Source organism: Bos taurus, chromosome 18 (genome assembly GCF_002263795.3).
Source record: "Bos taurus isolate L1 Dominette 01449 registration number 42190680 breed Hereford chromosome 18, ARS-UCD2.0, whole genome shotgun sequence".
NCBI classification, from domain to species: domain Eukaryota; kingdom Metazoa; phylum Chordata; class Mammalia; order Artiodactyla; family Bovidae; genus Bos; species Bos taurus.
Window position 1 is genome coordinate 36456674 of NC_037345.1, and position 24309 is coordinate 36480982.

Consider the following 24309-nt stretch of genomic DNA (forward strand, 5'->3'; position numbering starts at 1 on the left):
ACGTGCACCCCAATATTCATAGCAGCACTGTTCACAATAACCAAGTCATGGAATCAACCTAAATGGCTGTTGACAGAGGAATGGATAAAGAAGATGTGGTACATATATACAATAAAATACTACTCATCCATAAAAAAGAATGACATAATACCATTTGCAGTAAAATGGATGAAGCTGATGGACCTAGAGATGATCATGTACCTTCCAGGTGACTCAGTAGTAAAGAATCCACCCACAATGCTGAAAACGAGGGTTTGATCCCTGGGTCGGGAAGATCCCCTGGAGGAGGAAATGTCAACCCACTCCAGTATTCTTGCCGGGAAAACCCCACGGACAGAGAAGCCTAGAGGGCTACAGTTCATGAGGTCACAAAAGAGTCAAACACAACTTATAGACTATACTACAACAACAACAGAGATGATCATACAAAGTGAAGTCAGAAAGAGAAAGACAGATATACTACTTATAACTACTTATAAGTGGAATCTTAAATGGTACAAGTGAATGTATTTACAAGACAGAAATAGTCATAGACATAGAAAACAAACTTACAGTTACTAAAGCAGGAAAGGGGGATGACAGGAATTTGGGATTAACAGATACACAAATTGTCACCTCTATACATTTATAGAGTTGCCACCCTTTACCAGCTTTGTTCACTTGAAATGATTTCAAACCATCCTTACTCCTCAAACCACAGGCCTTCCACTTTCTCTCCCTCTATCAGAAGATTCTCGTTTCTTCTAATTCACCAAGAAAACAGAAGCCATCCAAAGGCACTCTCCTAACGTCTTGTTATCTTCTGCCCAGCCAAGGTAGGCATCTATTTTCTCAGCTCCCACTTTACCGTCTGCAGCCTATCCACCCACCTAGGCTTTGGTCCCATTCCCATTGGCTAGCTTTGTTTACTGGATTCTTCCTATTGGTTTTTAAACACGCTGCGCTTCTGTTAATAACCAATCTGCTATGCTTAAGATCTCCTGGGTAGAGCCCCTAGCTTTGGAGACCTAAGAAAATCACTTTCCTAGGGAGAAAAGTAATACAAAGGAAAACAGAACTGGCTTTAGACAGAGCCACTGGCATCTTAATAACAGTAAACAGGGTCTAATAAGACCCAGTGTTTACATTAGCTCGCTCATTCATTTCCTCTAAAAGGCAGACAAGGTAGATACTAATTAAAAACTTTAATTAAACATCAGAAACCCAAAGCTCTGAGAAGTCAGGCTTATTGTGAGAGAAAAACTTGCCCAACAGATGAAGTTTTATTCCAAGTGGGATTCAGGACTTGATGATTTCATTCCGGTCCTATTCTGGCCCCGCCCCCTGGGGGCAGTCTCGCCCCTCCCCCGACACGCCCCTTTGCTCACGCCCTCGTCCCACAGCCTCGGCTGAAAGCGGTGGCCTGCAGTGCCGGCCGTGGCCGCCAGAGGGCAGCCGCGCGGCTCTGGCCCGACCGCTCTGGGCCGCGCTCCTCGCTCTCCCTCGGACTCCGCTCCGGCTGCGAGCGGCCGCCCTGCCCGCGCCCAGCGCTGACCCATCGGGCCCTCCGCGCCGGACCAGCTCCTCGGCTCCCGGGGCAGGACCGAGGCCACAAGCAGCGCCGCGGGGTGTGGGGCAGACCCAGGAGATGAAATGACAACGTCAACCCTCCAGGTACCTCGCCGCGGCCCAGCCGGCTTACTGAGGCCGAAGGAAGCGCGGCGGGGCCTGCGGGCGGGCGGGCGGCCTCTTCCTAGCCGCGGCCTCGCGCCCCCGCCCCGTCGCTCTGTGCCCGTTTCTCTTTTCTCGCGCTCTGAACCGTGGGTCGCTTCGCGTTTAGAATGCCGGGCCCGCTAGACCGGGCCGAGCCCCGAGGTCGCTGTGTGTAGCTGGCGACCCGGGGCTGCCTTGGGGATCAGCCTCACCCGGGCCTCACAGCGACGCCCGGGCCCGCGGTCGGGCTGCTGGATCTCCCTTCTTCTCCTGCCTCCCTTCGAACAGACCCCCGTTCCTCCCCCTGTCTCCCATTTCCTCTTCTCGGCCTAAGACCCTTCATTCATTCCTTGGATCGCGTTAGGTGGTGCTGGGGTGGCGCCACCTGGATGCATGACTGACCCGTCCTCCAGGTGCTGCTGGACCTAGCTGGGCCGGAAAACAGGAACGCGCTCTTCTTGTCTCAGACCTGAGTTTGAATCTTGGTTCTGCCACTCACTAGCATGTGACCTTGGGCTCGTTAGCTGATCTTGGAGTCTCGGGTTCCCTGTCAGTGAAATGGGGTGATGCCCCGTAGGGTTGTTGTGATAGTGGCTCTAGATCGAGTGATTCATGTGGAGCATTCTTAACGCAGTGTCAGCACATATTCAGTGCTCATTAAGTGGTGACAGGTACAGTGCTTCGGGGAGTTGGGCAAGAGGTCGAGGAAGAAGAGGCATTTGGGTCCGTAGTCAAAGAATGGGGGGGTGGCAGATACCAGCAGGGACAGTTACTCCAGGTGGAGAGAAAGAGGGGAACAGAGGCATGGAATACCGTGGGTTCTAGGCCAAGAATTTGCTGGTGTCCAGAGCCAAATCTTACCAGCTACCAGTGGAAGCTGTTATCACAGGGGTGGACCAACATGGCTTGCAGATCTCACCTTCCCAGGGCTTGTGAGCTAAGAATGCCTTTTCCTTTTTTTTTTTTTTTAAAGGAAAGCTTTATTAAGATATAACTCACATGCCATACAGTTCACTCATTTAAAGTGTTCAATTCAATGCTTTTAGTATATTCAGAGGATTCCCTGATAGCTCAGTTGGTAAAGAATCCCCCTGTAATGCAGGAAACCCCAGTTCGATTCCTGGGTTGGGAAGATCCGCTGGAGAAGGGATAGGCTACCCACCCCAGTATTCTTGGGCTTCCCTTGTGGCTCAGCTGGTAAAGAATCCGCCTGCAATGCGGGAGACCTGGGTTTGATCCCTGGGTTGGGAAGATCCCCTGGAGAAGGGAAAGGCTACCCACTCCAGTGTTCTGGCCTGGAGAGTTCCATAAAATGGAATGTATAATCCATGGAGTCACAAAGAGTTGGACATGACTGAGTGACTTTCACAGAGTTGTGTGGTCATCGCCACAATCACTTTTAGAACAGTTTCATCACTCCAGAAAGAAATGCTGCCTCCTTTAGCAGTCACACTTCTCTAGTCCCCAGCTGTATTTCTCCCAACCCTAGGCAACCACTAATCCATTCTCTGTCCCTAAGCATTTGTCTAATTTGGGCATTTCATATAAATGGAAGTATATATCAATAATATGTGATCCTGTGTGATGGGTTCTTTCATTTTTGAAAAAAAAAATATTTCATTTTATTTTTTGGCTGTCCTGGGTCTTCATTGCTGTGTGGGTTTTTCTCTAGTTGCAGAGAGCAGGTGCTACTCTCTGGTTGCAGGGCACAGGCTTCTCATTGTGGTGGCTTCTGTTGTTGCAGAGCACAGGCTCTAGGGTGCAAGGGCTTCGGTGGTCGTGGCTCCCGGGCTCTAGAGCACTGGCTCAATAGTTGTGGTGCCCATCGCATGTGAGATCTTCCCGGATCAGGGGTCAAACCCCATGTCTCCTGCATTGGCAGGCAGATTCCTTAACCACTGAGCCAGCAGGGAAGCCCCGGTTTTTACATTTTTAAGTGTCTGGAAAAAGGGATGTTTCATGATATGTGACAGTCATGAAATTGAAATTCCAGTGTCTGTAAAGTTTTATTGGAACCCACCTCTGCTCATTTCGTTTACGTATTGTCTCTGGTTGCCTTGGGGCTACAAAGGCAGAGTTGAGTAGTTGCAAAAGAGATTATATGGCAGGAGAGTCTAAAATATCTACATTCTGGTCTTTTATGGAAAGTTTGCCACATGTTAGCATGTCTTTTTTACCCTTTTCTTACCTGTTACTGGAGATTCCACAGACAGTTTTGTTGCCTTTCCCTCCTGTTAAGCAAAACTGTTTGACTCTAAATTGCAACGCATGCCTCTTGTATGTGAAAAACTATGTATGGTTGCCAGAAACAGTGAATATGCTCTGAGGTGCACTGAGGATCTAGAAAGAGGGAGTGAGTAGGCCTACTTTGCCACCTGAGAAGCAGAGCATTCCTAGAGTATCACTCCGAGCCCCCCCTTTCAAAAAAGACCCAAGCAAAGTGTGTAGAGTTGAAAAGTCTAAGGATCTGGAGGTGTGTTCTGGAGATGAGAAGCCACTGGTGACAGGAGCACCCCGTCTCATGTCTGTCTGAAGAGAGGCCTCGTGGAGGACAGTAAACACATGAAGTTTGTGTTTAAGCTCATCATCCAGGAAGGTTCAGGGCTCCCAGCCATTATCTGTTTGTAAGGAGTATAAGGAGCTAGAAAACAGTAGCCTTTCCTCATCTCTTCAAGCTGGTGTGCTTGTGTACCATCAGCCTGGCCTGACCTGTCCCAGTCTGTTAGTTCTGTAGAACGCTCTGTGTCTTTCTGAGAGTTCTTCCTTTCTGATGAGAAAGGGCCGCACAGAGGCCCTGGGCCCTGCCAAGGGCTAGTCAGGAGGCTTATTGTTCGCTCTGTGGCCAGTGGTCTCTGCCTGCCTGCTGTCTAGTGCTGTCTCAGTTTGAAGAGGATAATTCTGGTAGTGCTTCCCAGCTTGGTGAAGCCATGGTTTCTAAAACTGGATGTGTAGGTGTGGGGCAGCTGCCTGAGAGATCCAGCAGGCTTTCAGTTCAGTCCAGAGCACAGGCCTGCGGGATTTAGCAGGTTCACAAAGACACTCTTCCAGAGTTCTTAGGAGGGTCTGGAAGCTCACTCCCCACCAGTGGCAGCACACAGATGCCTTTGAAGTAAGCAGGCACTTTTCTTCCTGGAGGTATCTGTGTATTGAGTCACGTAGCTAAGCATCCCTTCCCTAGGAATCAACTTTAGGGAAACTGTCTTCTCTTTTCAGCCTAGAGAAGTGAGCTGGGCTAATACAAAAAAGTAGAGATCCCTTTAAGTCCATATCATAAAACTCTTGGGTTGATGAAGGACTTTCCTAGCTGGCTGGGTCCTTTCTGGCCCACAAGGTCAAGGGTAGTTTCTGGCCTCCATGCTGACCAGTGCAGCAATCAGTTGGTTTTGCTGTTTGCCCTGTTGCAGGCTCTCAGTCCAGCTCTATTTCTCTTTCCCCTGAAATTGCGAAATAGAAAGTGAACTCTCCTTTTGAGCCCTAACCTGAGATACTTGATCAGGCTTCCACTTGACTGAGAAGGCAGTTGCTTTTAACTGTATGAATATATTGTGAAGCAGAACAGCTGTCTTTTAAAGCTGCCTTTCAAGGCCTTTCTAGTTGATGTTGGACAAGTAGGCCAACATAAAGGTCTGCAGCTGATGGATTCCCGGGCCTGGCAATATCTCTTATCAGTGTACTCCTGCTGCCTGGAACCCAGGGGCTTTCTGGATCTTGTGGGAAGCCCTGGGTTGTGTGTTTTGCCTTTCCAGAAAGCCATTGATCTGGTGACAAAAGCCACAGAAGAGGATAAAGCCAAGAATTACGAGGAGGCTCTCCGGCTCTACCAGCATGCCGTGGAGTACTTCCTGCACGCTATCAAATGTGAGTCCCCCACAGGGTCCTCCCTAGCCTCAGAGCCGCGCTGAGAGGAGGGCGGGCACACGGAGCTCACAGGGGCCCCTCCGTGGTCCCCCTTCTGCAGATGAAGCACACAGTGACAAAGCCAAGGAGAGCATTCGAGCCAAGTGCATGCAGTACCTGGACCGGGCGGAGAAGCTGAAGGATTACTTACGAAACAAAGAGAAGCATGGCAAGAAGCCAGTCAAAGAGAATCAAAGCGAGAGTAAGGGGTGAGTACGGAGGAGTGGAGGACCCGGCGGGCCCGACACCCCCGCGAGCAGGGTCCGTTTCCTGCGTGCTGTCACCTTGGTGCTGTCCTTTGGGGAATTCTCCTTGTAATAGAGATGATGCCTGCAGCTGCCTTCACCGAGCCCTTTTTATTTTTTTCACCGAGCCCTTTACAGGAAACATACATCTGTTGTCTCACTAGATCTGTATGGAAAAGCTGTGGGCAGGGTGGGGAGTCAGCCCTGGACTCTGCAGCCAGACTGTCAGGATCCAGCCTGGCTCTGCCACTTCCTAGTCATGTGACCCTGGACAAGTACCATGACCCTGCTGGGCCTGCAGGTTCCTCATCTGTAGGAGGAGGAAGGTAGTGGGACTTCCCTCCCAGTGTTGCCCTAAGGAGCAAATGAGATGATGCAGGAAAAGCCCGGAGAAGACAGCTTGGAGCACAGTAGGGATCAAATAAGTGCCAGCTGTGTTATCAGAGGGTCTCATCTTCATGTGATGGACAGCGGCAGGCTCAGAGAGGTTCAGGGATGGCCACGGTTGCAGAGCTGTTACTTGATGGAGTCTGGACCCAGACCTGGGGCCTCTGTTTTGGACTCTACAGCCAGCGTTCCCTCCACAGCCTGTCACCTCTCATCTGTGGTTTGAGCACAAAGGCCAGTGATGTCCTGGAGGTGAAGGGCGGGTGCGCAGCCTAGAGGTGGTGGAGCAGGAGAGAGAAAGGTGATGTGTCAGCTCTCTCCCCCGACCCCAAAGTGGGGAGCTCTGCTCCTGGGTTGAGAGGACCTGCCCAGGGGCCTGGAAGAGTTCTAAGGATGACACATGACTTGTGTCTGGATCGGGCTTGGCCCTGGAGGCACAGCCACATACTGTCCTGCTGTGAGTCCCTGTGAAAGGCCAGGAGCAGCTCCCAGTGCTTGCCCGGCTGCTCCTGATGTCCAGCCAGAGCACCGGGCCCCCACCGGCCTTCTTGAGAGCGCACACGTCTCAGTTTTCTGCCCTTTGTGAAGAAGCGAGGGTTGGTGAGGAGAGTGTTTCCTGGAGGATCCAGAGGGGATTGCTGACGATGTATAGCCCCGACATCCTTGGGGTGCCTTGTCTGCGGACCTCTCAACCACTGTCAAGCAGGGAAAGTGTCTGTTTAGCACCGGGCTGGCCATCAGAGCCTGGCCTCGCTCTCTGAGCCTCCTTGCTAGCTGCCTCTCACTCCAGCCTGTCGTCTTCTGTCTCCTTTCCCAGCAGCGATAGTGACAGTGAAGGGGATAATCCAGAGAAAAAGAAATTGCAAGAGCAGCTGATGGGTAAGCAGCTTGAGGCCCGTGGTGGTGGGAGGGGGTGAGGGTGGTGGTGGTGGGTGGTGGCAGGGACCCCCAGATGGGTCGAGCTCCAGGTCGAAGACTCTGTCTTGGTCCTGCAGGTGCCGTCGTGATGGAGAAGCCCAACATCCGGTGGAATGATGTGGCTGGGCTGGAGGGAGCCAAGGAGGCCCTCAAAGAAGCTGTCATTTTGCCAATTAAATTCCCGCACTTGTTCACAGGTAAGAGTTAAGCCACTTTAGGCCCCAGTGCACAAAAGTCAGGCTTCTGAGAGCGCCAGCTCAGGGCCCCGTGATGCAGGCATCCAGGGGGTAGGTGGCAACTTGGCTCCCTTTGCCCCTAGCAGGTGAGGGCCTGGCCCTCCCGAGCGCGCTCCGTCAAGGGAAGGTCCAGGGCCGGCTCGCCGCGGTCACCTACTCCTTGGCTTCTTTCCATGTTAGAGACACTTTTGTGACTAGAACCTTGAACCGTTCCAGTGGTAGGCAGGGTCAGGAACCAGCGCCAGCCAGCGTCACTTTGCCAGGTCCTGGGGGTCTGGAGCCAGGGCCGGGACCAAGCTCTCAGCAGGTGATTTAGTTGCTTTGACTCTTCCGCTCCTACAGCAAAGTCGTCTTGTAGAGCTTTTTATTCTCAGCCATATTTACCATGACTCCGGCCCCTCTGCTTTTTTTTCTCCCTTTCCCCAGTCAGGAAGAAGCTCACTCGAGTTCATTCTTTCTCATAGGCAAGCGCACCCCTTGGCGGGGGATACTGCTCTTTGGACCGCCCGGCACAGGGAAATCCTACCTGGCCAAAGCAGTGGCAACAGAGGCCAACAACTCCACCTTCTTCTCTGTGTCCTCCTCAGACTTGATGTCTAAGTGGCTGGGGGAGAGCGAGAAGTGAGTCCACCCAGGCTCCGCTCCCATGGCAGCCGCAGTGGCTGCTCACAGCCTGGCTTCCCTGCCCTTGGACTCGCCTCCCAGAGGCGCCGGGAGAGGGGTGTCTTGTTAGCTTGTCAGGTGGGACGCTGTCCTGACAGAGCCAGCCGAGCCTGGAAGGTCACTTGGGAGCCATGAGTCCACGTGAGGGGAAAGGAAAGGCACTCACAGTAACTGGGTTTCAGCTAAGTGTCCTCCGTTGGGGACTTTATACAGTTAACTTATTCCCCACACCGGCTCCCATTTTGCAGATGAGGAGACTGAGGCTGAGAGGAAGGGAAGGGATTTGTCCTTGTCCAGAGCTAACGAACAGGGCTGCTGGGATTCGAGACTGATGCTGAGGCTTGCTCTTCCTCCCAGTGCAGGGCTGCCTGAGGACTTGTTACTACTGTTTTTTCTGTCGACTCAGCCTCTCCGAGGGAAGGGCGAGAGGAGGGTGGTGCCAGGGACCCGGGCTGGGCCAGGATCCCACCCATGTCTCCCCTCACAGGCTGGTCAAGAACCTGTTCGAGCTGGCCCGCCAGCACAAGCCCTCCATCATCTTCATCGACGAGGTGGATTCGCTCTGCGGATCCCGCAACGAGAATGAGAGCGAGGCTGCCCGCAGGATCAAAACCGAGTTCCTAGTCCAGATGCAGGGTGTGTGCCAGTCCTGGGTCTCCTCCCCACTCCTTGCCCCACCTGAAGCCAGTCCTGGGCTTTGGTATTTAGCTGTGGCTGAATCTGACTACTCTTACGGTGGAGGGACAGAGAAGCAGAGAAGCAGTTCTTAGCTCCCTCTCATTGAGGCCTTGGTTGGCCGCCTCTCTGCCCCTCCCGAGGTGGGCAGGGCTGTGGGGCTTGTACCCCAGTAAGGCTTGCCAGGGCCCTGCCGGGGGTATCAGGGGACAGCTCCAGTTCAGGACACAGAGCCCCCGAGTTCCTTCCCTCCCAGGTCCTGACTGAGCCTGGCAGGTGCTGAGTTGGCATCTGTTTCCCTTTGTCCACAGGGGTGGGGAACAACAATGATGGGACTCTGGTGCTAGGTGCCACAAACATCCCGTGGGTGTTGGACTCGGCCATTAGAAGGAGGTGAGTCTTCCCTGGAGGAGCCCAGGGCCAAGGTCTGTCTCCAGCCATGGTCAGCCTGCAGCTGGCAGCAGGCATATAGCTGGACCCTGTTTCTCTGGCGGCTTCTCCGAGTCTGCAGAGCCCTTAGTGAGGCCGGCTTCTGGAGGGCGCCCGAGCCTCTCCGTTGAGACCATCCCGCCTTCCACTTTCAAGTCCTGCCATGTGCTTGGCTCTCTAGGTTTGAAAAGCGAATTTATATCCCATTGCCGGAGGAGGCTGCCCGTGCCCAGATGTTCCGATTGCATCTGGGGAGCACTCCTCACAACCTCACAGAGGCCAACATCCACGAGCTGGCCCGGAAGACAGAAGGCTACTCGGGTGCAGACATCAGCGTCATTGTGCGGGACTCCCTCATGCAGCCCGTGAGGAAAGTGCAGTCAGCAACACACTTCAAAAAGGTGAGCAGGCCCACAAGGAGCCACTTAGAAAGTGTCACAGGAAAGGGGATGTTGGCTCTCTGGCTGCTTGGGTGACAATGCATCTTGGGAGCCGAGGTTAAGTGCCTTCAGGGGCCAGGGCTGTACATGCTCCCACCACCCCTGCAATACTGGCTTGAGGGCAACCACCTCAAATCGGGTGATGCCAGAGGACAGGGCGCTGTGACCACCACCTCTGCCACCTGTGTCAGCCCTGTGCCAGTGCTCGTGGTGGGCCCTGCTGTGTGTCTGAAAGCGAGGGGCATAAAATGGCACACCACGCAGAGGAAATGCATTCACGCGGTAGATGGCTGTCAGCGTCACTGTGGGCACTGCTGGCTCTGCTCTGGGTGTTGGGGAGACACCTGTGACCACAGCAGACGGAAACCCTTACACGAGCCTCATTTCTAGTGGGGGAGACAGACGGCAAAGACTCCTTTCTTAGAGGGTGATGGAAACAGCAAGGGAGGGAGGTCTTGTGTTCTGCGATTTGGACGGGGTGTGGGTAGGTTGCACTCTTAATGGATGGGGCACCCTGGGTGAACTGAGTCCAGAGTTGAAGGACGTAAGTGTTGAGCCCTGGAGATACTTGGGGAAATGTTGCCAACGGAGCAGGCAGCCTTCAGTTGGAAAAACACTTTTGATGTCACCACGTTCATAGTGAGATTTGATGGAGCTGATGAGGAAAGGAAGCTTTCTAGGTCTTTGGGTCACAGATTGTGGTTCTGGAGAACAACAGCTGGAAGAGCATGCTGATCGCAAACCTCTGAAATCAGATTTGGAGCCACCCAGACTCCAAGAGCCCAAGAGTTTGAAGGAGCCCATCACTCAGATCAGACTGCTGATCTAGAAACCCAGGCCTTCGTCCACATCTTGCTGTCACCTTCTCCTCAGGGCTCAGAAACCCGAGGTGTCTCGCCCCTTCCCCAGGTGCCAAGGGGCAGCCCTTCCAGCCAGTCAGGCTCCCGTTTGGTTTCAGGTCTGTGGCCCTTCCCGCACCAACCCTAGCATTATGATCGATGACCTCCTGACCCCATGCTCACCGGGGGACCCAGGGGCCATAGAGATGACTTGGATGGACGTCCCTGGTGACAAACTCCTAGAGCCTGTGGTTTGCATGGTAAGTGGCTGGCTGGGAGAGAGGACTACAGAGAGCCCAGGAACCTGGGGGTTTCGGTCCAAGAATGAAATCTGCTCCTCCCCTTCCATGTTCTGTGCTATTGTGGCTCCTCCTAGACAGAATGGTCTCTGGGGCTCTGCTGGCGCTCAGTGGGGACCCAGGATGGAGGCCGTAGTGTTAGAATTGTATCTTCTTCAACAGGAAGAGTAAAGGCCAGGTGAGGACTGCTGCTTTGGTACCTTTGGGGTTGGCCTCCTTACCCAGAAGGAACCAGTAACTGTCCTTAGCACTGTGGATTTGGTGCAGTTGCACAGGCAGCCACTCAGCTCACTGTTCCTGGCCTGTCCTTATCTCAGCCTTGCCAGTGGTCTTGCCTGTCCTGTGAGGTGGTGTCAGGCAAGATCACTGGGCCTGGTGTGGTAGGCGTGCACTTACAAAGAGCTTCTCACAGGAGTTAAGAGATAACAGGAACTTAAGACTCCCTCAACGGGAAGTAGGCTGTCTAGAAATGTTATGGGTTGCCCCAGGAGGCCTTCAGGCAGAAGCCAGGCAGTGGGAGTTCTGCATTTGGGACTTGGGGGTGACCTCAGAGGCAGGGCTCTTCCCACCCCTCTTCCCACCCTGGACTGTGTGGGGCTGAGACTAAGCTGGGCTCGGAGCCCAGCCCCCTCACCTGCCTGCACTTCTCTTTGCAGTCGGACATGCTCCGGTCTTTGGCCACCACTCGACCCACTGTGAATGCAGAAGACCTCCTGAAAGTGAAGAAATTCTCAGAGGACTTTGGACAGGAGAGTTAAAAGCTTCTTCATTTGCCTGATGGTGAAGGTGGGAGGTTGATTGGGGTCAATCCATGGTACTCCCCAGGTCAGTGGCCACACAGAGCTCCAGGGCTCGTCCCAAGGCCACTGCAGTGTCCCCCTGCTGACCGGCCGTCAGTGGGGGAGCAGGAAGGAAGGGCCTCCCCGCTGCGGAGTCACAGAAGCACATTCGGTACCTGGGGGGTACTGGCTCTTCCTGCTTCCTCCTCCTCTTCTGGATGCTTACCATCTCCTTGTCCTGCCCGCCTCCCATGGTTTTTTTTTTAAACCATTCTTTGTTCCCTAAATTAATGCTGCTTGGATTTTTGACTTGTTTATAAATTTAAAACCTGCCCGAGGTGTCAGGGAGTGGGAGCAACCCCTGGCCTTGGAGTTGGTGCAGCGGCCCTTCAGAATGGCTGCCCAGCGCCCCCGCTGCCCCTCCCTTCCAGATCCAAGTATTGCTCCGTGTGAACCAAATGGCTGTTGCCTGGGATCCCCAGTCCAGACTCTGCCTGTATGGGCCACGAGTAGAGCCAAGCCATTCACTTCCTCTGGGCCCTGTGTCCTCCCTGCAGGAGGAGAGGATGGTTTTTGTGAGCACAAAGCTGTGTAGATCAGACCGAGGGAACGCAGTCAGGCAGGTGTCACTGCTGCCTCTTTTTTAATCCCTCTGAATGTGAGAACACTGAGCCCAGCCACTGCCCCGGGTCCCTGTCCTGGAAGCGGGCTAATAAACCCTTTTCATTTCTTGAGCCACCTGAGAGTGCTCTCATCTTTGACTCCTGTCTGGGGGCTCCTTGAAGGCCACACTTGCTTCCCCTAGAAAGACCCTCTGGTCTCTGCTCTCTTCTCTTCAGTGGAGCTGCAAGTAAACCGGAATGTCACCAGCGACTGCAGTTCCGGGCCTGTTCTCCCATCGCGTTCACGAGACCTTTCTTCCCCCAAGGCCTTGGAAGCGGTGGGTGTGTTTCAGGGACCTGGGCAGTTCTTGTTCAACCTCCAGATGAGAGGCTGCAAGCTGAGAGGCCTGTGGTCTAGACACGGCCTGTGGTTGTGCTTTGGTTTGGTCTGCTGCCAACATTTAAAAGTCAAGAGCTGACAAAAATTGAGATCTCTGGCTTCTGAAGCAGGTTAGGGAAACACTGGCCCTGCATCCAGGATCTACCTTCTTCGTCAGGGGACTGTGCCCTCCGGCTCACCCTCCCCACCCGGACTGCTTCACTCCTTGGCATTTCCTGTCCAGCCCCGGTGGCCCCTTGAGTTTGTGATTCCTGGAAGTGAGGCAGCCACGGCTCCAGAGCTGGTGGCAGGCCAGGGAGTACTGTCTGAGGGGCGGCAGGAGCAGCCTGGCATCTGGTTGCTCTAGCTCTCCTCCCCCTCCCAAACTTAGTGTCAGTGCCTTCACAGAATGGCCCACGTTGTTAGCATTGCACCGTGGTGTTTCTTTGATCTGGGTAGGGGTGTCTGCTGAATTGAGCCAGCTTTTGCTTGGTTCCTTGAAGACGTAGGCGCAGTGCTGCTCTCCAGTGCAGTGGGTCAGCCCCGCTCTTGTTACCTGGAGTGTCAACAGGCCTGACCTCCAGATGGTGCTGTGCTGGGTCGGGGGAGCTGTATCACTTGCTGGAGAGTTTCCACATCATGTTCCTGATTAGTTGGTTATGGACCCTCAGCCACCAGTTACCATTTGAACATACCGTTCAAAAACTACTGGCCACCCCCTCCCTGTACTGCTTCATTTTAGTCAGTTGTGTTTCGTTACCTTTATTTAAAACGGAAGGCCCTTGCCTTTTTTTTTTTCTCCTAACCTGCTTCCTTCTTGCTGCTGCTTGAACACATTGGCAAGTCACAGGGGTTAGCAGAAACTGGAGGGCTGCTGGGGCTCATCGCCACAGTTCTCATCACAGTTGCCATGCCTTCCCACTTCTCTCTTTACCCTGAGTGACAGGGCAAACACTTGTCTTGTTCGCTGCTGAGCCTGGCACAGTGGTGATGCTCAACATGGCTAATAAGTGCAGAGGAACTTCCTTCCCTAAGTGCTTACTCTGAAATTCACTTCCTCCCTACCTGGGGATTCCATTCTTAACCCTCTGCCTACATTGATTTACACTGTGGAAGTTGACTTCTAAAACTTTCATTAGCTCAAGGTGCTGAATCATGTGTTTGGTTTTGCAGCTGATCTATGTGCCCAAGATGGAAGAGAGTTTCTTCCTCGTAAAGGCAAGGATTTGTTGTCTTTGGGTTGTACTGTCTTGGGTTAATTGATCAAATCCATCCTTGTTTATTACAACCATAAATCTTATCTATTGTCAGCAACAGAATCTCAGGCTTTCCCCGAGGTCCACACTGAGCAGTCATTTTCTTTGGGCCTTAAGTCAGGAAGTGTCCAGCAGATACTACCAATCTGTATGACAAAGGCATGATTAAGGACTGTTAACCTCAGGGCCTGTAAGGAACCTTCAGAATGTTTTAATGCCATCCTGCAAGGGAAAGGAGGCTCACTGAATCCTAATTTTCCTAAGGGGCCACGTTTTCAATATAAACGAGAGCTTACTACAGATTCCGAGAGGGCTGAGTCTGTCCCTACCTCAGGGCAGCGCTGGCCCTGTTCCTCCCTGAAGTGTGAGGGACGCAAAGCCAGACTTGGCTGGCTTGCATGGCCTCACACCCCAGACTTGGCTGTTTAGAGAAAGCACTTGGGAAGAATGGGTCTTTCCTGGGTCGTTTGATTAACTACTGTTTAAGATACATTTTCTCTATAAACAGCTTACTGGACTTCTTACTATACCTGTATTTGGATTTTGGAGGACTTCGGTAAGAGTACCTGCATGGCAAAACTCAACATAAAAATGAGCTCCTTCACCTCTTGACAAAGCTGTGACAGAATGTTAAAGCTAAAACCGTTGTCGCCATGATGCTGGTTTATTTTTTCAGAATAAGTGTGGTGACGAGGAAATAGATGTCCTGCTTTCTGTTTCTGCCCTGACTGTGACAGGAAAAGGCTCATTGCTCCTTCTCAACTACAGGCAGTCCCCACTTGTTGAAACCACTTTGCACTGCTTTGCTTCTCTGAAAGACCTACATTAGTACCTGTTTTCACTAATGGAAAGAAACTTGAAGAGGACTTTCACTTTAACAAAAAAGGCAAAAGCCAAAACAGCATTCCACTTCTGTTTTGCAGCAAGCTCTTACAGAAGCAGCAAGCACTCAGAGCAGCCAGAATGGCACCACCAAGCTCCTTCCCAAGGAGCTACACTCAGCATCTCAGCATCCAGCCGTCATCGCTTTGCACTGTGTCTGTGAGCGTCTGTGCTGCATCTCGATTTATTCTGTGCATCTGTTAGCATGATGTGTCCTCCGTAACTGCTTCTTCCCTGTGTGCTATTTCAGCTTAGGAAAGGCTTCGTCAGAACGTTCTTTCAGATCACGGGGAAACCTGTATCGCTCCACGCCCTGCTCCATGGCCTCCACCCAAAGAATGAGCCACGTACCAGCTACCTAAGAGATCTCAGCAGGAAAACCTTCCCCAGGCCTATTAAAGGTGGAAAGCAAAAGCCCGAGACCTAAACTGTATCTGAACCTTGAAAAATGTATGACCACTCAGTTACGTTAAGACTGTCATTGAACTGGGGATATTCTGTCCTGTGTTGTGCTTCCACAGGCAGACTGGTATCCAAAACAAACAGAGACTGTGCAAGTAACACACATGGACCCTTTGTAACATAAGACTTGGTGAAGACGAGCAACCACAGCCTTAATCTGCATTTTAAACATAGCTTTCAGACGTTTGGGGGTTACATCGTAATCTGATCTTGGCTTGGGGAATAGATGGCTACACTCTTCTGAAATCACGTCTACTGAGAGTGGCTATTTATTTGCACCCCTCACCTCCCATCTCTATACAAAATTGCTAGGAAATGCCCACTCCTTTAGGGGAGATGTTTCTCTTTTCAAGTTGAAGATATATTGTCCATAGCTCATTTCAGGGTACACATTTTTAGCATCCTCCTCCAACTCAGTTCGGCAGCTTTGGCAGTCTGTTGTTTTCTGTCAGAGCAGAGCCAGCACCAAGTCCAGCAAGGAAGATGTGCCCAGCTCAAAGCTGGAGTGTGTGTGTCTTGGTCAGTCATTCACCTCCATCCAGTGGATGTTTGTAAACGTCTTGCTGTCCATTTTGTCAATGAACAGGCAGCCCTGCAAGTGGTCCATCTCGTGCTGGATGATGCGGGCTGCCCACCCACTCGCCTGCCACACCACCTGCTCTCCTCTAGGGTCCAACCCTGCAAAGGAAGGTACAGCCTGGGTGAGGACATGCTGGAACTGCGTCATTCTCAACCTACTGAGACCTTCCCTGCCCCTGGCTGTGTTTACAAGAGGCAACATCGGAAGGGAATGCAGACTGCAGCGCCTCTCCATCCTAAAAAATGAAGTCTGAACTGTGACTCTACCAAGTATTCAACCAGGTTCCCAACCCTGACAGGGGGGTTGCTAGGCTCACTATGGGGCTAAAATGAGACATGATCTTCCCAAGTGGCTTGCTCAAGAAGAACCACCATCCCAACCCTCCAGCAAAAAATCACATTCTGCAGAATATCCTGTGGTATGACAGACAGGTACTGGCTTATCACCCTGAGCTAGGCAAAGCTGGGTTCCACTTCTCCCAAGCCACCACGACAGATCTAATAGCAGCAGAGATGTGTGTGTGTGTGTGTGTGTGAGAGAGAGAGAGAGAGAAAAGAGACACAGGGTGAGCGACAGGGCAGAGGACGGGGTGAGAGCTCACAGTGGAACCAGGCCACTCTTCCAGTCCCCACCCCTGTGCCCCGGTTGAGCTGGCTCTGCTCTCACAGGCACCTCCCGCCCCATCCCATCAGTCCTGAATTTCGTCTACTCTAGGGTCTGCTCTTTGTTCATGTCGGTAGGCTCCTGAGATCAGCCATCAACATGTCTACACTTTAACTGCAACTTGGGGTAAACTGTTTCGTGGGATCCGAGCCCGCCGCCTACATAGGTTGAAGGGGAGCACACAGGCACCCAGTCGCCGCCCCAGGGACCCCACCTCTCCGCACCTGAGATCTGCACCGCCTGGAAGCGGGGCACGCAAGCAAGGAAGCCGGCGACACTCTCGCAGCCTTCAGGGAAGGTGACCAGGCGGCTGTCCAGCACCCGCAGGCTGGGGTTCACGAACACGCGCAGGGGGAAGGGCTCCATCTGACGGGCCTCGCGCACACGCGGCGCGCAAGCGCGGAAGAGCGTCTCAGGGAACTCCAGCGCCAATACCTGCAGAGGCACTCCGAGTTGCGGCGCGCTCAAGCCCACGCAGTGCCGACGCCGCATCACTTGCACTAGCCGCTCCACCAGCCGCTGCAGCTCGGGTCCCGCCAGCTGCGCGGGCTCTACCGGGGCCGCCACGGCCCGCAGCGCCGGATCCCCAACCTGGCACACGCGCGGGTACGGCGGCTCCGGCGTTCCCTGCACCAGACGCCGCACGTAGCGCCAGTAGGAGCGCCGGCGCGCCGGCCCCTCGAGTCCATCCTGGGTGGGCGTGGAGCTGTAGGCCCGGGCGCCGCCGACCGCTACCCGCTCTCCCCACAGCAGGGCCGACCCAACGCAGCGCGGCGCCCGCAGCCACCGCAGCAGCAGCCCAGCCCCCAGGAGACCCATGGCGCGTGGAGCAGTCTTCCGGCCGGCCGCGTCCCTCGCCGGCCCCCGTAGCCGAGGCTCCGCCACCAGGGACGCCGGGAAGTGAAGTTTCCGTGCCCCTTCCGGGAGCGCCGGCGCCGCTCCCCGTACGCAGCCTGCCTCTCCGCGGCGGCTTTCAGCCTTATTAAGTCCCTTTTATGATAGTTTAACCAAGCATTTTCAAGAATAGCCAAGAGGTTCACTATTTTTAAAATTTAATTGGAATATGGTTGCTTTACAGTATTGGGGGTTCTCTCTTGAATTACCCCTTTTGCAGCCTCTCCCACGCGCGGCAACACCCGTTCCCACCCGGGTTGCCTAACTTTCCCCGGCCCCACGTCCAGATACCGGCCGCATCAGCCTGGGGGGCAGGCAGCGCCGGTCAGATGCCCGCACTAGGCTCGTCGGGCTGCGGGGGCCCCGCGGACTCCACCTCCTCCTGCCCCGCGTCAGGGACAGCCGGGGTGACCGGGGTGACGGGCTCGGGGCTGGGCGCGTTGGGCGGCAGTGCTGGCGCTGGAGCCGGGAGCTCAGGGACTAGCTCCTTGTCCAGACAGAAGACCGGCTCTCTCTTGGGCAGAATAAAGGCCAGAGGCTCCTGGACGACGCTGACGTTCACATGCCCCAGGTTTCCGTACTTGGAGAGCTGAGTGGGTGGAATGCCTGACCCAGAAGGTAAAGAACATAAGTGAAAAAAGCGTTTAATAAGTTTAAATATTTATGTGTCACAAGGGGAAAAAACCCAAAATACTTATTGGGAGTAACGAACACAGTTACCACATTTCAGTACAGTAAGTCACCTTTGTGACAGGGGACAGGAGCTGTGCCGTAAAGCCAGACTGTGAACGTAATCGGAACAGCTCAGTGCAGGGCGGATGGAGATAGACAGTGCCAGGAGAGCCAGGACAGGCACCGGCTTCCCCGGACAGGGCCAAAGAGAAGCTGGGGGAGCCAAGAGCAGCCACTCTGCTGGTGGGACCACTGCCCACTGCTCTCCCACATGCCCTTCACCGCACAGAGACAGTGGACAAAGGGATACGAAGGCAAATTAAAAAAAAATACTTCATAAACACCGTCTATAAGCATTCATGGCAGTGGAATCATAGTGGTTTTTTGTGATTGGCTTCTTTCACTTAGCCAGATATAAACATATTGAATGAGTCTACTGATAAGAAATGTCCAGAAAGGGAGAATCTACTGCAACAGAAAGTAGGTTAGTAGTTGCCAGGGGTTAAGGGTGGGATTAGAGACTTCCCTGGTGACTCAGACGGTAAAGCGTCTGTCTTCAATGTGGGAGACCCGGGTTCGATCCTGGGTCAGCAAGTTCCCTGGGTAAGGAAAAGGCAACCCACTCCAGTACTCTTCCCTGGGAAATCCAATGGACGGAGGAGCCTGGTGTCCATGGGGTCCCAAAGAGTCGGACACGGCTGAGCGACTTCACTCACTCACTCAAGGGTGGGATTGGGGAATGAACACCAGGGATCTTTGGGATGATGGACATGTTCTAAAGTTAGATGATACCAATGGTTGCACACACCTCTGTACATTTTTACTAAAAACTCTGAATTTTAAAAATAGGTAAGTTATTTAGTATGTGAATTATGTCAGTAAAATAGTTTTAAAAATCTTATCTTCTCATTTCTTACCTAAGGTCTGTGCTATCTGAGCTGGAGGAAAAAGGACTTGGAGACAGCGATTTAAGTAAGGAACAAGGTCTTCCAGGAAGACAGTGCAGAACTGGACAAAGAGCTCTTGCTCCCCACTGCTGAAGGCAGCCTCTTCCGCACGATGGAAGGCCAGGATTACTTTAGTTACCTAGGAGAAAAGGGCACCACCAATTACCTGTTAATCTATCCCCATCAGCAGTGACAAAGATGTGCAGCCCTCAAGTTTTCCAAAAGAACAGTCTTTCCAAACAGTACATCATTATCTTGTTTAAATTCACAATTGTGGTCAGTCTTCACAATTCTGTTACTTCAATGATGTATTTCTTACTCAACTAGTTTTATTATTGGTGCAGTTTCCAATTCCAGTGCAGGAACATCATGAAATACACAGAATACATCATTTTTGGCTCCCATGGGAGATGGACTAGAACTCTGATGGATCCAGGAAAATACCAGCGTTTTACTGAGTAAGGCCTCTGACGTTCCAGAATGCTAGAACCACTAGAAAATTGTAAAGGAGAAGGAAAACAGAGCTGGAAAAGAACATACATTATTTCCACATACAAAGAACATTCACTATTTCCACATACAAATAACAGAGCAAGCCTAGCTAACATTACAGACAGCTGTGACAGGGTTAAGAGCAGAGACTCTGGGAAATTGCCTGGTGGTTCAGTGGTTAGGATGCCGAGGGCCTGGGTTCAATCCCTGGTCACAAGCTGCAATGTACTGCCAAACAAACAAGTAAATAACAGAGCCTCTGGTGCTAGATGTTCTGGGCTCTAGTTCCAGCTGTGTACTCAGTGCTTCTGTGGCCTCTAAGTGATTATTAAGCCCTCTGTGTCTGATAGTTCGCTCATCTATAAAGCAGAGCCAGCAGAAGGACCTAACCTCATAGAGTTGTGAGGATAAAGGCTGAATATGTATAAAGTATGATGATCTATGTGACATGAGGTAAGCTCTAGATGGATATTAGGTAATTACTATTATCTGAATTTCACTGACCCTATAAAGTTTCATTGCTCATGCTTTCTTGCTGTTTCTTACCGGAGGACATCAACAGAAAGACTTGATGCAACCACGTCACAACTGCCACCTGGCTGACAGGGACTATAAGATGCCATCAATTATAAGAAGCACCTCAACATCTAAAGATTTAATGTTTAAAAATGTGCACCATACTCGGATATTAGTGGGATCGGTAGTGTTACTTATATTAGGCAGAATTCTAAGATGGCTCTTGTGATCCCCACCTCCTGGTACCCACTCCCTTGTGTTTTCTCCTCCTCCTTGAGCACAGGCAGAACCAATAGGATATGGCAAAGGTGAAGGATTCTGCAGTTTTCATTAACATCCCAAATCGGCTGACTGTGAATTAATGAAAAAGGAAGTTATCCTGGGTGGGCCTGACTTAATTAGATGAGCCTCTTAAAAAGAGGACTGAGGAAGAGACTCAGGCAGGAGAGATGCTCTCCCACTGGCTCTGAAGAATCAAAAGCTGTGAACTGCTCATGGAGTGGGGTGGTCTCTAGGAGCTGAGGGCCTCAGTCCTACAACTGTAAGGAATAGGAATACGCCACCATGAATGAACCTGAAAGGAGGGGATCCTGAGACCCAGATGAGTCCACGGTCGGTCGGGCCAACAACTCGACTGCAACCTTGTGAGCAGGTCAGCCCAGTTATACTGTGCCTGGACTCCTGACCCACAGAAATCGAGACATGATAAATATGTATTGTTTCTGCTATGTTTGTGTGAGTTTGTCATGCAGCAACAGAAAACCAATACATCACTGAAAAATTACTACAAGTGAGCCACTTCACGAAGGAGGACTAAGCAGACCTTTTCAACTAGAAAAACCTCTAAAACCACACTAAACCTAAGTCAACAGACACCGTCACACGGACTGGTGTATTACAAAAGTCGCCACCTGTAACGAAAGGAGCGCCCCCACCGCCCCCCCGATCCCCCGCCCCGGCCAAAAAAAAAAAAGGAGGCCCCAGTAGAGAGCCAACAGTCTGCGCTCACCTTGTCAAGGGCGTCCTCCAGGGCCCTGGTCACCTCCTGCGCCAGGGCCACAGGGCAGCAGAGGCGCAGATCATTGAAAGCGACCAGAATGCTGTTGAGGAAGCAGGCAAGGGGCGGGAAGTCTAAGAGCACCATGGGCGGCTGCAGCGTCCCTGGCTGAGTGACTGGAGCAGCAGCCGGCAGGGCACTGCTGCCCAGGACGGCTGGAGTCGAGATGAGGGTGTAAGAGTTCATTTCATCCTGGAACTTCTCGACAGCCTCCTGAATTGCTTTCTGGAAAGTGCTGATAGCCACCTGCTGGAAAACAGGCACCAACTGACCCCGGAAATCAGCCCCTACTCGACTGAAGGACAGCCCAAAGTACATGCACTGGCCCAGCAGAGAGTCCAGACGGCTGCCAATCCCTCGGTTAAGGTCGGTCTCCAGCACCTGCAGGAACTGTGAGACTTTCTGCAGCACCCAGCCATGGAAGATGGCACTCTCATTCACCATGTGTTCACCCATGGCAGGAGGCAGCAGAGGGTCCTCATCTGAGAAGATGGCACGGTACTGGGTGATAATATCAAAGAGATGGACACGGCAGGCCTCGATGGTTTTTGTGATGTGGAAATAGGGATCATCATTGGGGATGGCAGTCAGGATGGAACGGAGCCAAGCATCTCGGGCCTGAAGAAACTTGACCCTCAGCTCAGCCTCGGTGAAGACATCCATTTGCCGTAGAAAGCCAATGACACGGAGGCAGGCAGGGAGCTGGATGTTGGTCCTCAGTTGTTGGATCAGCTGGCTCAGCATCAGCTGCATGGACTGGCGCACTTCGTTCACAATGCCCTGACAACACAGGGTGAGTCAGTACGTTGGGGAAGACACTCCCCACAGTCCATTCCACTAGCCCTGAATATTGCCAATCAATATTCCCACTGCTGTCCTGATGTATGAGACAGACCTCCTACAACTGATGCATCCAGGCTCACCAACAAAGATTTGGTTCACTGTGGCCTACAGGCCCCGCCTGGTTCTCCTGCCCTCACCTGCGTCCTAACGCTCTCCCCTTGCTCACCGCATACCAGCCAGAATGGCTGTCTTGTTTACTTCTAAACACTCCCAACTTCTTCTCTCCTTAGCCTGCTATACTTGGTTGGACACTTTCTGGTTTGGTGTCTCCCTACATCATCATGTGGCTGGCTTCTCATAATCTGGATCTCAGCTTAAATGTTACTTCTCTAGAAAAGCCTTTCCTGACCACTCTTCCTGGAGCAACCCACCTAGTTTTCTAGCCCGCTCCCTGGCGTATTTCACTATCTGAAAGGATATTATTTATTTGCCAGTTAACAGCTTATAGTCACACAAGGCACAGCCTTGCCTTTGTTCACACTACTTCCCCAGCACCTAGATCACTGTCTGGCCCGTGGTTAATATTTATCAATTGACTGAATAATGAATGTATGTTTTATGAGCAAGCCTGCTTGCCTTGCAGTAACTGATGTGAAATATGCAAGGAGTTTCCCCAAGATTTATGCCTAAAGGGTCAGTGATGACCACAGAATTACTGACCATAAGAACATCGGTTTGAGTCTTCTCTGGGCAAGTTGGCTACCTGGATGACAGGGATGGAGGAGTATTTCCTTTCTAGTCGGCGTACATAGGCTGCCAGCTCCAGGGCCTCTTCATAATAGCTGTTCCGGACACAGGTGTCCATGAGCTGAGGGATCTCCAGGATTTCCAGGATTTCTGTGTGCCGGTTTAGAGTCAGGGTGTTCATCCGGCGATTGGAACTGATCTCCTCAGCCTCTTTCACAAAATTCCTAGCAAGTCAGGAGAACATTTGGTAGTTCACTACTGTGCATCCAGTTACCAAGCACTTACTATGAACTGACACCAGGCTAGACGATTAATGTAATCTAATCTTCACACCAAACTCATCAGGTACTTTTATCCCAGAGATTTTAAGCAACTTGTCTAAGATCACACAACTAGTAAGTGATTAAAAAAAAAAAAAAAGATTTCAATCCAGATATGCCACTTAACAAGCCATGGCAAGGTACTTAAGTCTCTCTGAACTGTTTCTTCATTAGTAAAATAGTACTATGACCCATCTCATAAGGACGTGAGGATTAAATGAGTTGATGGGTGTAAACCATTTAACACAGAATCTGATATGGAGTAAATGTTCCTTTAATAACAGCTGTTCTTATTTGCGTGATGCCCCTAGTAGCTTTGAACTACAACCTAATCCTCAAGTTCCCCCAGCCTCTTAATCTTCTCTGCTGTTGTCCAACCTTAGTTCCTGCTACAGTCTCCCTTCTCTGTAACTGCAGAGGCCTGCTTTGTGAAGCCCCCTCTCTATTCTAGAGAACTGGAAGAATATGAAAGCTATTCTCAAATATTGAAAGACTCTAAAGAAAACACTTTTCTCATGAAAGGCCGGAAGGCAGAATTAGGGATTATGAAGGAGAGAGGCAGAATATGGTTCAAAAAGGAAGTTTGGTGGGGTTTTTGTGGGGTTTTTTGAGTATTACTGCTCCCAAATGGGATTTCCCCGTCAGTCTCCTGTCAATGAAAGTTTTGGATCAGATGATCTCTGAAAGCTATCGTTATGTACGTGTGTGTTGTGTATATGTGTGATGTGTGTATGTTTACGTAAATATGAACATATATTAAACTGACAGTTGTAGGGTGTTAATTATGATATGTCAGACCCAATGATAAGTGCTTTGTATGCATTCCATTTAGTGCTCACAACAGCCCTATAAGAGGGACGTGCTTGCTGGGTTCCAATTCTGACTTCGAAACATCCTGGGGCGGTCTCAACTTCCTTATACACAAAATGGGAATGGCGTACCTACCTCGAAGGCTGCTGTGATGCTTAAAAAGATTAATAAAATGCTCACAGGAGAAGCTGGAATATGGTAAGCACTAAGTGTTAAGTACTTCTATCATCATAAAGACAGCTATTACAGTTATTAGAAGCCCCTCTAGCTCCGGGCCCGTCGCACCTGCAGCTCTGTTGGAAGCTGGGCAAGCGGTCGAGCAGGCGGCCGAGCGACTCCTCCACATCCCCAAAGAGGCGGTGGATGCGCTCGGTGCACTCGGCGCCGCGGATGAAGGTCTTGTAGTTGGCGAAGGCCAAGTCGCGCGTCTGCTGCAGCAGCTGCGCTCGCTCCTCGGCCAGGCGCTCGGGCTCCCGCCGCAGCCGCTCCAGTCCTGAGCCACTCAACTCCCTGAGATAGCGTCCCACGTCAGGCCGCTCACGCCACTGGGCCTCCGGAAAGCGGTCCCGGAACAGCGATGCCAGGAGCCCTTCATCCTCCACCTCCCCGAGAGCAGCCGCGGTGGCTGTCGTCGTGGCCGAGGCCGTAGTTGAAGATGGGATAGTCGCCGTCGCCGCCATCTTTTCGGCAACAGCGTCACTTCCTCTCCCGTCCAGGGAGGGCGCTGACTTTCTTATCTAGAACCGGA

At 52.0% G+C, this 24309-nt stretch overlaps 3 protein-coding genes across 13 annotated transcripts; 1 reads left to right on the forward strand and 2 right to left on the reverse strand.

Moving 5' to 3' along the window:
- The first annotated feature begins 1479 nt into the window (after positions 1-1479).
- Positions 1480-15329, forward strand: VPS4A (vacuolar protein sorting 4 homolog A). 10 transcript variants are annotated; one of them, XR_009491176.1, is made up of 13 exons: positions 1480-1653; positions 5439-5550; positions 5651-5798; positions 7039-7100; positions 7217-7336; positions 7840-7996; positions 8526-8674; positions 9025-9106; positions 9324-9543; positions 10541-10681; positions 11377-11506; positions 12339-12439; positions 14245-15329. XR_009491176.1 is itself a non-coding variant. In XM_005218732.5 (12 exons), exons 1-11 carry the CDS (start codon positions 1633-1635, stop codon positions 11476-11478), a joined length of 1314 nt encoding a protein of 437 aa, XP_005218789.1. In that variant the 5' UTR covers positions 1480-1632; the 3' UTR covers positions 11479-11506; positions 14245-15329.
- Positions 15327-17182, reverse strand: PDF (peptide deformylase, mitochondrial). Its single transcript, XM_002694907.7, has 2 exons — positions 16548-17182; positions 15327-15758 (listed from the first exon to the last, which is right to left on the reverse strand). Exons 1-2 carry the CDS (start codon positions 17140-17142, stop codon positions 15601-15603), a joined length of 753 nt encoding a protein of 250 aa, XP_002694953.1. The 5' UTR covers positions 17143-17182; the 3' UTR covers positions 15327-15600.
- Positions 15327-24267, reverse strand: COG8 (component of oligomeric golgi complex 8). 2 transcript variants are annotated; one of them, XM_059877008.1, is made up of 6 exons: positions 23847-24267; positions 22448-22655; positions 20854-21681; positions 18807-18975; positions 17650-17823; positions 15327-15758 (listed from the first exon to the last, which is right to left on the reverse strand). In XM_059877008.1, the coding sequence occupies exons 1-6, from the start codon at positions 24239-24241 to the stop codon at positions 15601-15603; spliced, it is 1932 nt and encodes a 643-aa protein (XP_059732991.1). In that variant the 5' UTR covers positions 24242-24267; the 3' UTR covers positions 15327-15600.
- Positions 24268-24309: the final 42 nt, after the last annotated feature.